General features: G+C 48.9%; 1 protein-coding gene across 1 annotated transcript in view; it reads right to left on the reverse strand.

Annotated features, from left to right (window-relative positions):
• HCN3 (hyperpolarization activated cyclic nucleotide gated potassium channel 3) overlaps window positions 1-8499 on the reverse strand; it is a 30205-nt gene extending 21706 nt beyond the window's left edge. The window contains exon 1 of the mRNA XM_054985360.1: window positions 8258-8499. Coding sequence (XP_054841335.1) covers window positions 8258-8499 — 242 coding nt within the window. The remainder of the gene's footprint in view (window positions 1-8257) is intronic.
• Between the last annotated feature and the right edge of the window lie 3795 nt (window positions 8500-12294).

Raw genomic sequence — 12294 nt, forward strand, 5'->3', positions numbered from 1 at the left:
ATCAAAATTCACTGTTCAGCTACTCTTTCTCAGCCTAGCCTACATCACTGAGTTGTTGTGAAGCTCAGGGGGAAACCGCATGGTGCCATGTGGAAAAAAAGTAGAATCAATAAAAGATCAAATCACCCTAAGATTATTGCTTTCTTTATCTTAGCAAGGGGAAAAAACTGCAGCTTTTTTTTTAAAAAAAAACTTTTATTATATAAAAATAATTTTAATAAATGTTGGGCTAAGTTTTAAAAAGTGTTATTTATCAGAAATATATAACTATATATTTCACTGGTGGTGGTAGGTGCCTTTCTGGAAGAGTCATTCTTGTACGTGTACACACACACACACACACACAAAACACATACACAAAAAGGAAATGCCTCTTTGGAGGTGGTACCTGCTGTGTAAGAAGAGGCATTCTCCCTGGTCCTGCATAAAATGTCTATTTTGAGATTGTACCTGCTGTGTGGGCATTACATAAGAAGAGGCATTCTCCTTTCTCTCACTCAGAACAGGGAATGCTTCTCTGGAGATGGTGTCTGCTGCGTAAGATGAGCCATTCTTCCTTCTCCCACACAAAATAGGGGATGGCTCTTCTAAATTGGTGCCTGCCATGTGGACATCATATAAGAAAAGACATTTTCCCTTCTCAAATACTGGACAAGAATGCCTCTTCTGAGGTGATTCTGCTATGATATGTGTGGACATGATATAAGAAGAGGCATTCCTCCCTTCTCTTTAATAGAGGACTTTACATATCGCAACTGACAACATTCTCCTCTCCTTCACCATCTCTTCTGAGATGGTGTCTGCCGCAACAGATACATGCATTATCTAAAATGAAAGGGGAAGATGCATTTTTAACTGTCTGAGCTATTGTTTTATTCATATGCAAATGGATGCAAATTCAATCAATTGAAACTCGCATGACCATTCAGCTGAGATTGCTTTCACTGAATGAAAGCCATAATCACCAGCCGTTTTACGGTCTGGAATCTGAGAAGAGCTTGACTCAGACGTCACGACTTCCTGTTTGTCGGGAGCCATAGATCATATTATAGATTAAGCATGGCCTGATATCTATCTTTTAATTTCTCTTAGGCTCTTGCTCGGCAATTCGAAGCCCGCTGACTTCAATGGACTTAGAAGAGCGTAGCTCTGTTTAGGATTAAACATAGTGGGAACACCCACTGGAAACCCCTTTCTCTGCTCAGCCCCCCCCCCATGACATCCTAAGGTGCCCAGTAATCTAACTACCACAACCCCTTTATTGCACACAAAGCACACCAAGGAATCTGAAAAAGATTTAGGGCAGATGTTACATTTGTACAGCAGTTGACTGGTTAGAAATCACCCTCACTATGTTCGACTGTACTATTTCCTCTCCAGGGTCAAACTCAGGGGGGTGGACCCCCTTCTGAAATCTTGCCACAAAAACCATCTTTGGATGATACCAATTAGCTGGTACCCTACCATTTCCCTAACACGTCTCCTCCCAAACTTCCGAGCAGCTTGCAAACGTTTTGAATATATTCCTTTTTTAACAAAAGGTAAAAGGCGAACAGAGAAACCTACATGTTGTCATACTGCATCATTAAAAAGGTGACTATGCCACTTGAATAACAGGGAGATCAGATTGATGGCAGAATCAAACTTTGAGTGATTCCGCACATGTTGGATAATGCACTTCCAATCCTCTTTATAGATCATTTGGAACGGATTTTTTCATGCGCGGAACAAAAAATCCACCCCAAACGATTGATAAAGTGCATTGAAAGTGCATTATCCCATGTGTGCGCAATCAGCCTTTGACTCAGAGAAAGTGTATTTTATATGCAGATTGCAAAAGTCAGATTGACTGGTGCGGCAGACGAAGAACCTACCGGGACTTCCCTTTGAATTCCGCACCTCTCTTCACCCAAAAGCTCCAAGGAGACTTGAAGGTCACTATCACCTTTCTGCAGTAGAGCTCAGGTTTTTGGGCCAAGAGGCTGAGGAAATACTTAAAGTCGTACTCATTAGTTAAAACATCTGTCTTGCCTGAGGGGTGGGATGGATAACTTTGGTCTCCTTTGATGGTTTTGTTCATTTTCATGCCCGAGAATTTTCCATCGTTTCCTTTTTTCGTAGCTCTATCTTCTCAAGATCATTTCCAATGAGCACACAGACACTGTCTCTCTGGTATTCCCTTTTCTGTTCCAGCTAAATCCCTAGTTCCCTTTTGTCAGTGCCCTGTTTTTATTGGGCAGAGTTCCAGGAATGCCTCTTTCTGGTATCCTCTGCTTACGTGCTTGGAGGATACAGTAGGAAACTGATGACGTCTTTCTCCCAAGGAAGGGTTATGGTTAACCAAAACAAGGGACAGTCAAAGCGCTTGGGTAGACTCAGCTATGAGGTAACCCATAAACATCCTGCACTTTGGCCTTCTAACCTACAGGAGCCTTAGCTCAGTACTTGGCATCCTGGAGAACTCAGTTTCCCCCCCTTAAAACCAAGTTTCTAGGTCTCAGATACCACGAAAATGCTTTGAGAAAAGGACACATGCGGGAAATTATCAATGACACCGCAGGAAACAAGGACAGAGGCCTAGTCTACACGATACACCCACCACAGGGAGTTTTCTGTTTTCATGTGGTGAATTTGTCTGCTGGGAAAGGTTACCACACACATTTGCAGATAGATTATATTTGCTACCTGGCAAATCCACCTCAGAAATTCTGTGATGATTTCACACAATCTTTTCCACTCAAGGTAATTAGTATGTTTGCAGTAAGCCCCTGGGGGAAAAGCCTTTTAGCATCTGTTGGCATCCAAACCGTCTGAAAGAAGAGAGACCATCTAGCCACCCGCATGTCTATGGTTCACCTTCAAAATAATGGCTTCTACAATTTCCTTTAGACAGTTAGCAATAACTCATAGGATATAAAATGTCTGAAGCTCCAACTTGGGGGGGCACACACTGAGATGGGAAATTTTATTTTAAAAAACTATCCTTTACACCACAGAATGGATAGCATCAGGGCTTTTTTTCAGGGGGAACGCGGGGGAACGGAGTTCCGGAACCTCTTGAAAATGGTCACATGGCTGGTGGCCCCGCCCCCTGATCTCCAGACAGAGGGGAGATCAGCGGGCGGGGCCACCAGCCATGTGACCATTTTCTCTGAGGGCAACTCACTGAGTTCCGCCACCTCTTTTCCCAGGAAAAAAAGCCCTGGATAGCATCATGTGCAACTGTCAAAATTGGGGACAAGTACTCTTGCCAGAGGTCATGTTACAGTCCAGAAACATGGTATCATGTAGACCAAGCTTAAGGCAGACGTTGACTACATGCAACGAAACTGTTCTGGGACAGTACCACTTCAAACAGCAGATGAGGAAAGCACACGAATTCTCCCTCACATTGAGAAAACAATCCACCTCCCTGTTCACAGAAAAATAGCTTATCAGGGAACAGGGCTCTAGAAAGAAAGCGGGGATATGCAGAAGCAAGTAGAGACAAATAATTGTGTTACAGAATTAAATGTGACTCGGCTGTTTCCAGTTAGGTCTGAAAAGATGGAAGAAAACCGACTCTGAAAACATACTTGGCATCTGCCTCGTGGGCTTTGAAAACATGTTTCGACTTGCCCTGAGACCTTGGGAATGTACGGCACCAGACTGGAAGAGATTTTTCTTCCCTGATACTGGATTTTTTGGCACTCCTAGCTCAGTACACCTGTCCCCTCCTGGACTTGGCTGGTGGCAGCACCAGGCTAGGAGGTGATACCAGTCTCTCCCCAGTGATGAACCAGTGCCCTTTTCGTTGTTCCATCCCAATCAGATCCCTGGGTGGCTTAGCTGGAGAACTGACCCTGGTGGAAAGCATCAAGATGAAAGAAGGCAAGGCAAAATATGGATGGTGCACCTTCTTTCGTTCACCTTGGTGACTGGTGTTGCCCTCTTGCTCGAGAGACAAGGACAAAACAAGCAAACGTAAGGTAGGAAACTCCACAAGCAGGGAGAATCATAGGATCCTAGGGTTGCAAGGGACCTCCAGGGTCATCTAGTCCAACCCCCTGCACAATGCAGGAAATTCACAACTACTTCCCCCACACACACCCAGTGACCTCTGCTCCATTCCCAGAAGATGGCAAAACACCATCAGGATCCCTCGCCAAGGTGAGGTCACTGCAAAACAGCTGAGTTACAGTTATGTCTGAACTGCGGCTAATTTCCAGAAATGAAAACCTTTTCTTCTTCTTCTGGAAGCTCTTGGACACACGAATGCATGACCGAATCATGCATTATACCGAATCAGACCATCGGCCCATCAAGGTCAGTATTGCTTACTCAGATTGGTAGCAGCTCTCAAGGGCCTCAAGTTGTGGTCTTTCACATCACCTGATCCTTTGAACTGGAGATGCCCGAGATGGAACCTGGAGCCTTCTGCATGGCAAATAGATGCTCTACCGCTGAGCCATAGCCCGGTTTCACCCCCGAATCTCTGTATCTAGTTATTCCCTGATAAGGGAAAGGAACTCTCTGTATGTTCAAAGGCACTATTTTCTCATATTACAGACCTGGTTCTTGAGATGAAATTATTTTCATTTACTTCATCTGTACCCTGCCTTTCTCCCCAATGGGGATCCAAAGCCATATACATCATTGTCCTCTCCTCTAGTTTATCCTCACAACAACCCTGTGAGGTAGGTAAGGCCAAGAGGGTGTGATTGTCTTAAGGTCACCCAGCAAGCTTCCATGGCCAACTGGAGATTCGATCCTGGCTCTCCCAGATTCTAGCCCAACACTCCAACCGCTACACCACACTGGCTCAGGCTTGGACTGAAGGCTGAGTATCTGGCCTGTGAGTTCCTGAATTTAGCACATCCTGGTCCCGGAAAGCAGGCTGGTAAATGACAACAGCATTTTTAATACTTTGCTTCGGCTGCTATAACTCAGTGGCAGATCTCTTTGTATGCAGAAAGTCCTGTGTTCCGTCTCTCTTAATCCCAGCTTATCTTCCTTAAAGGATCTTGTTAAGGGATTTTTTTTCTGGGGACCCCTCTTCTAAAATCATATGTGAGCATTCATTCAAGCAAAGCATGGACACAGAAGACAGATTTGCTTTAGTACAAACACAAAAGACAGGCTCCTCCGGAAACCAACAGGGAGGCACGGAAACCAACAGGGGGCATCCCACAACTGGAGAAATATCATATGTACAGAGATAAGCAATGAAAATGAATCAATCATACATAAGTTTATAAAGTAACAAGTGCATTTAGTGAATAAACATCTCTTACATATAAATATCAATGAATTATTATCTATAAATAACAATATATACAATACATATGTATATAAGCCAATAAATACAATAGATTCCAGAAATATCAAAGACATGAATACACATTCATGGATGCATATATATGGCCATAGGTCCGAATCAATAGTCCAAAAGTTGTCTCTTTTTTCTTTTTTCTCTTACAGAGATGCCAGAATGAAGTCTTAAGGTGACAGATGCCGCCGTTGAAAGATGAACAGGTTCAGTGCAAAAAAGCTCCCCATTCTATAATGAATGCTCTTGTGTTCTATTCACAGATGGAATGACGCAAACTGGAGGCACAAAGACCATCCCCCGCCCAACGAGTAGCCAGCTCACTTAACTCATTTCGTATCAACAACTTTTTCAAGGGCAGAAAAGTTATCCAACTACTCCTCGACCTAGGAAATCTACAACCAGAGTATTCTCCGATGGTAAATGCTCAATTGACAGCCATTTGTAAGAGACGTTTATGTACTATATGCACTTGTCACTTTATAAACATTATTATTATTATTTCAATTTATAAACCACCCATCCTCAGGGGCTCTGGGCGGTGAACAACAGTTAAAATCAATAAAAACAAGAAAACAATAATTCTAAAATCAGCATACAATAAGCAATAATAAAATAAATCAACCAAGTACATGTATGATTGATTCATTTTCACTGCATCTCTCTGTACATATGATATTTCTCCGGTTGCTGGGGTGCCCCTATTGGGTTCCAGACTTGCTTTAGTGGCAAATTCCTCCTCCTCCTCCTCTGCTAAGCGATTCGGCTGCAGGTCAGCGTGATCTCAAAACAAGTGAGAAAGTCCCGGCAACTGTAAACATTTTTCTTGCATCCATTCCATAATTAAGATTTCAGTGCCGGATGTGATTTCGAACTATATTGTTGTTAAGTCTCATCCTGGCATAGTGCCAGTGTGGGTCTAGAGGTTAGAGTGCCAGACTAGGATGCCGATTCAAATCTCCACTCAGCCACAAAGTTCACTGGGCCAATCACTCCTTCTCAGCCTATGTTACTTCCTAGGGTTGTTATGAGGATGAAATGGAGGGAAGAAAACTGAGCATGGCCACTCTGAAGTCTTTGGAATGGGACAAAAATGTGGTAGGCAGTTGTGAGCGCATGTGTAAGACTGAGTGCAAGTCCACCAGGACTGGGGAGGGGAGGGAGACTTGACTCTAGCATGGGAGAAACTGTCACACAAGTGACAACTGGGCTTTTGATTTTAGTTGCCGTTGCTAAGGAGCGGTGGCTGTGGAAATCCTCATCTGAGCACAGAGGCAGCAATAAGGCTAAGAAACGTGGGCCCTGTGTAATCCCACAAGTCCACAGATTTGTTATGCAAACACAAGATGGGCATTCTGGTGTGAAATCCGGCATCCTGACAATTTCAGCTGTATTTTTTAAAAAAAGTCCCTCACATTCTAGCTCTCATGTTTGCACAGCCAAGCTTTTAAAAAGCTCTTTTAAAATGTGCCTTTCGATATCCTCTGTCACCCCTCGCCCCCTTCCTCTTTGACTCAGAAATTCCCAAATCAGAATGAGGAGAGCTAGAGACTTAATCACAGCCAGCCCGTTTTGCAAAAGGAAAGAAGGGAAGGGAAGGGAAGGGAAGGGAAGGGAAGGGAAGGGAAGGGAAGGGAAGGGAAGGGAAGGGAAGGGAGATGATTCATTTTGCAGGATTTGGTCCGATTAGACACCCTGAACTACGTGGGAGTAGGATTTGGATTTCGGTCAGTTTGCAGAACGCATACAGGCCTTGATGATGTCACCCCATCAAAGTTTAAAGTTGCCAAGGCAAGGACCGTCTGGGACACACTAATCTTCCCTGAGATATGGGCTAGTTTCCGCCCCCCTCGGTACTGGCCCAATGTGGCACAAATGACACTCACTAGCACTATGACGTCTTTTCTGCCCCCGTCTCTCAGCCCATATGTCTGCGATGTCCCTTCTCTCTCATCAGTTCCCATAGTCCTTGTGCTCACATAGGCAGAACCACGGAAGAGATGAATAAAATGCAGGCCCTTTCCCGGTACCTCCAGCGTACAGCTGTAGTTGATCTGGGATTTGAAATCACTTTAGCAACCAGCCCGGTGGTAAAATCATTCTGGATTAACAAACAAGGCCTACCAATATTGGCTTAGACATAAACAGCCCTTGGGCAGATCAGGAAGGGATTTAAAATCATTTTTTGTGGGCCACCAATGGGATGCAAATCGAGCTCCTAGGCCATAGTCCCCTGCCTGATGTAAAATGTTACGGGTACCAAAGCTCTTTTTTTTTTCTTAGATACTGCTCCCTTCTGAATCCAGCTGCAATACGGGAACCCTGTTCCTTCTCCTTTCTTGGGGGAAGGGGGTGGGCAATTCAAAAGTAAATGCTTGGGAAGTGGAAGAGAAGAAAGGTGGATGGGAAGGCCACGCAGAGCTTCCCAGCAAATTGATCACACTTTCAGGACCATGGACAACGCCAGAGTCTCCAGCACCCTGGACAGAGATTCTTGCAGTGTCGGGGGGTCATGGACAGAGGCGTACACAGGGGCTGTGGATGCCTTACCAGGGATAGAAGGAGGGCAGAGCCATGTGGGGCAAGTGGTAGAGGGGGGTCCTGCGACCAATCTTGTCGGATCTCAGAAGCTAAGCAGGGCCAGTGTTGGTTAGTAATTGGATGGGAGACCTCCAAGGAAGACCAGAGTTGCAGAGCCAGGCAATGGCAAACCACCTCTGTTAGTCTCTTTGCCATGAAAACCTCACCAGGGGTCGCCATAAGACAACTATGACTTGAAGGCACGTTCCATCCCCAGTATGGGAGGAGGTTTTGATTTGGGGGCGGGTCAGAGCCATATGGGGCAAGTAGCCTGGGGGGAGGCTTTGAGGAAGGGAGGTTCACTGTCACCGGGAGGCTCCCAGAAATAACCGGCAGCACTCGGGTCTGGTTTCCCCGCCCGGCCCTCACCTGAAATCGCTGTAGGGGTGGATGATCCAGAAGCCGGCCGACTTGACCCGCTGCTGCTCGATCTCCACCGCCTTGTGGCTGCCGAACATGCGCAGGGAAAACTTGTTGACGGCCGGCTGCAGCATGGCCCCCAGCTGCCGCTGCACGAAGGTGCCCCCGGGGTCGTCGGGGCCCGCCATGGCCGCCGCCACCGCCGCCGCGTCCGCCGCCACGATCTGCTCCGCCACGCTGGCCGCCGCCATCTCCGCCCTGCCTTGGCCGGCGGGGGGCTCGGCGTCGCCGTCGGGGGCCGGGCAGCCCTGGGGCCGGCCCGCGGCCTCCCCGTCGGCGAGCGGCGGCGCCTTGGGGCGCGGCTCGGGGCCCTGCAGCCCGCGGCGCGGCCCGTCCTGGGGCTGGGCGTCCATGGCGCTCAGGCGGGCGCCTTTCCTTCAAACGCCCTTGCCCGGGCGCCCCCGCTGCCCTCCGGCCGCGGGCGCATCGCTGGGCTGCGCCAGGCCCCGGCGCCGGCGGGAAGGGCGCGCTGGCTTGGGCGCGGCGAGGTCGGCGGCGTCTGCGGGCCAGGGGCGCACGGGGCGCGCATCAAGGGCGCGGGCGGGAGCCGCGGCCGGGCCCGCCGCTCATGGCCTCCCCTGGACGGGCGGCGCAGCAGAGCCTGTTGCACGCGCCCGAGGGAGCGGAGGGGCGTCAGCTGGGCTGCCGGAGCCGGAGCGCCATCCTCGGGGGCGCGGGCGGCGATGCGGCGGGAGGCAGGCGCGGCGCGCAGAGGCGGCCCTGCAGCCGGGCAGCCGCGCAGGGGAGGGGGCCGAGCAGGGCGCAGTCGCCACCTAGCGCCCGCCGGCAGATCGCTCGCAGCCTCTCCTGGCCGGCCGGGCGGGACCGCCCCGTCCAGGGGCCCTCCCCTCGGAGCTGCGGGCAGGGGGGTGCGGCTGCTCTCCTGCGGAGGCCAGGGGGATGGGGGGAAGGATATATCTTGCATTATATTGCTCCTGAGAATCGTGATGCGCTTTGCTTTTGTTGTCATTTCTACCTTATGTATGTATTTACACCAGTTTGGTGTAGTGGTTAAGAGCGTGGGACTCTAATCTGGAAAGTCGGGTTTGGTTCCCCAGTCCAACGCTTGATGCCAGCTGGGTGACCTTGGGTCAGTCACAGCGCTCTCAGAGCTCTCTCAGACCCAGCTTCCTCACAGGGGACAACATGACATTGACTTTGTAAACCACTCTGAGTGTGGCATTCATTTGTCCAATCAGCCAGTTTGGTGTAGTGGTTAAGAGCAGTAGGACTCTTATCTGGAGAGGCAGGTTTGATTCCTCACTCCTCCACTTGAAGCCAGCTGGGTGCCCTTGGGTCAGTCACAGCTCTCCATAGGCACACATTGCTGATAAACTGTCAGTGCAACCCGAAGTCGAGTTCCTGCAGTCTAAATCAATGGGCTTAAACTGAAGGAACTCTGCTTAGGATTTCACTGGTTTGATGGCTTTTAAGGCTGCCGGATCAAGACCTTTTTTTCAGTGACACTGAGTTTGATTTGGGTTGGCTGTGTTAATCTAAATCTTAATTGTTTTACTTCTTCCTCTGGAGAAGCAGCAGGTTTATCTTCTAAAATCAATAAACAAATGTCACTTGGCTACTGAAAATCAACTGGAACTAATTTAACAAATAACTTTCCTTCCTTTTCTCATGTCCTTCAATTTCTTCCTTCCATCCCTTTCTCATTTCCTTCCTTTTCTCATTTTCCCTCTAGCTCCTTTCCTTTCCCTTCCTTTTGATTTCTCTGTTTCGTTATTATTTTAATTCATGTTTAATACAGATAGCCCCATCCAGAACATGAATAACCCCTATTGAGATAATGCCCAGGTAACAGATCATAGAATCATAGAGTTGGAAGGGGCCTCCAGGGTCATCTAGTCCAACCCCCTGCACAATGCAGGAAATTCACAACTATCCCCCAGCTGCCCCAGTGCCCCCTGCTCCATGCCCAGAACATGAAGAAATGCCTCCAGAGTCTCTAGCCAAACTGGCTTGTCGAAAATTACTACTGACCCCAAGGTGGCGATCAGCATTACGCTGGGCATGTAAGAAGGGCCACAAAAACCAAGCCCTGATGTAACCCTTTCTGCCCTCCCTCTCATGATCTGCCTAGGTTCACAGAATCAGTATTGCTGCCATATGGCCATCTAGCCTCTGCTTAAAAACCTCCAAAGAAGGAGAGCCCACCACCTCCCGAGGAAGCCTGTTCCACTGAGGGACTGCTCTAACTGTCAGGAAGTCCTTCCTAACGTTTAGCCGAAAGCTCTTTTGATTTAATTTCAAGCCATTGGTTCTATCCATTTTGACCCAAATTCTTCCATGATGTGTAATTTATTTCCCAGAGCATAAGCCCAGACTTGCCCATAATATGCCTGAGAATCAGTTCACAAACTTCATTTCATAGAAGGGTGGTTAAAATCTTAACTGGGAGCAAGGCTTTCTTCAGACCCTCTTGCTTCCAGTACTGTAGGCCTAAGCACCTTGCCTTTCGTTTGTTTTTTGGTGTTCTGTCATCCTAGTCCTATTGCGCTGGTTGTCTCTGACTGCACTGATCTATATCTTATAACCTACCTTGAGTCTCAGTGAGAAAGATGGATTATAAATATTTTTAAAAATTTATTTCACAAAAGGTATACCCACCTTTCTGCCTTCATAAGAACCGCCAAGACAACCACCGAATTAAAACACACACAATAAAATTAAAAACCACTAAAATCAACAAAAACACATCATTAAAACAATAAAAACTGTTACAATTAAACCATGGGGCAGGAAGGCTGAGATTTTAAATAAGTTTTCACCCGCAGGCTAAAAATGGCAACATAAGGAGAAGAGAGTTCTAGAGTTTTAGTACCATGACCAAGAAAGCCCCCTCCCAGAGTGCCACCTGTCAGGGCTTGTCGCTGCCACCGCTGGGCAGGGTGCCAGCTGAGCCAGCCCTGACATCACAGGGGGGCCAGGGACTCTGCAGGACCCTGCTCTGTGGAAGGAGGGGCAGTATACATCACCCAGGCTCCCTCTCAGTCCACTCGCTGGCCTGCTCAACCTGGCCTGCTCACCCTCTGCGTCCTCCATCATCTCCTCCTCCCAGAACTCTCCTCCAAGCCTCCACTCTCGCACTGCTCTGCTCTCACACCACACCATCACTCCTTACTCACACCCACCACCTCAGAGCTCTTCCTAGCCACCTTATATAGGGTTTCCTTTCCCCGCCCCGCCCTCCTTCTAGGCTTGTTCCCTCTCCTGACTTGGCCCAGCTGTGCCTTCCCTCAGGTGTTTCCCTCCGATCACTAATCCCTTCTAGGCTTCCTTGCCTTGCTGGCAGGGTGGGGTTGAATGCGAGCCATCCCCAGCTGAGGTCTCCTTGGCCTTGCTCACGAGGAGCTGCCCCAGTAGGCCTTGGAGCTGCTGAGCTTGCCTGGCCTTGCTCACGAGGAGCTGCCCCAGCCGGCTTCTGGGCTGCCTGCTCATTGATGCTGGGCGGGGCTACCCATCTCCTCCCCCAGAATGCCTGTGGCAGCTCCACCTGGAGGGGCTTGGCTCCTAGCAACTCCTGAGCCAGGCTGCTGTCCTCTAGCCAGGGCGTGGCTCTGGGCTGTAGTGGCTGCTTCTCCTCCTTGGCTGGTAAGGGCCCTGTTTGGGCTGCTGCTGGGTCCCTATTCCCCCTGCCTTGGCCCTTTTCCTCTGGCCTGCTTAGCCCCCTCTCCTCCCCCTGGGGGGTGGGACTAGCTGGTCTCTCCCTGCTCCCTCCAGCCCTCTGAGGCTTTGGCCTTTCGCCCCTTCCCCCTGGAGTGGGCAGGTTCTGGACCTGGTTGCTGGCTGGGGTGGCAGGGCCGCTGCCTCCCGGTTGCCTCCCACTGTTCCCTCCTGGCAAGTCTGGGGGCTGGGACTCAGACCCCGGACACCACCCACCTTATCTCAGAAAGAGAGGGAACCTAAAACAATCTCTGAAGATGGCTGCAGTGGTTGGGCAGGTTCAAAAGGGAGTAGGCAGACCTTCAAGTATA

The sequence above is a fragment of the Eublepharis macularius genome, chromosome 1 (genome assembly GCF_028583425.1).
Source record: "Eublepharis macularius isolate TG4126 chromosome 1, MPM_Emac_v1.0, whole genome shotgun sequence".
Lineage (NCBI taxonomy): Eukaryota > Metazoa > Chordata > Lepidosauria > Squamata > Eublepharidae > Eublepharis > Eublepharis macularius.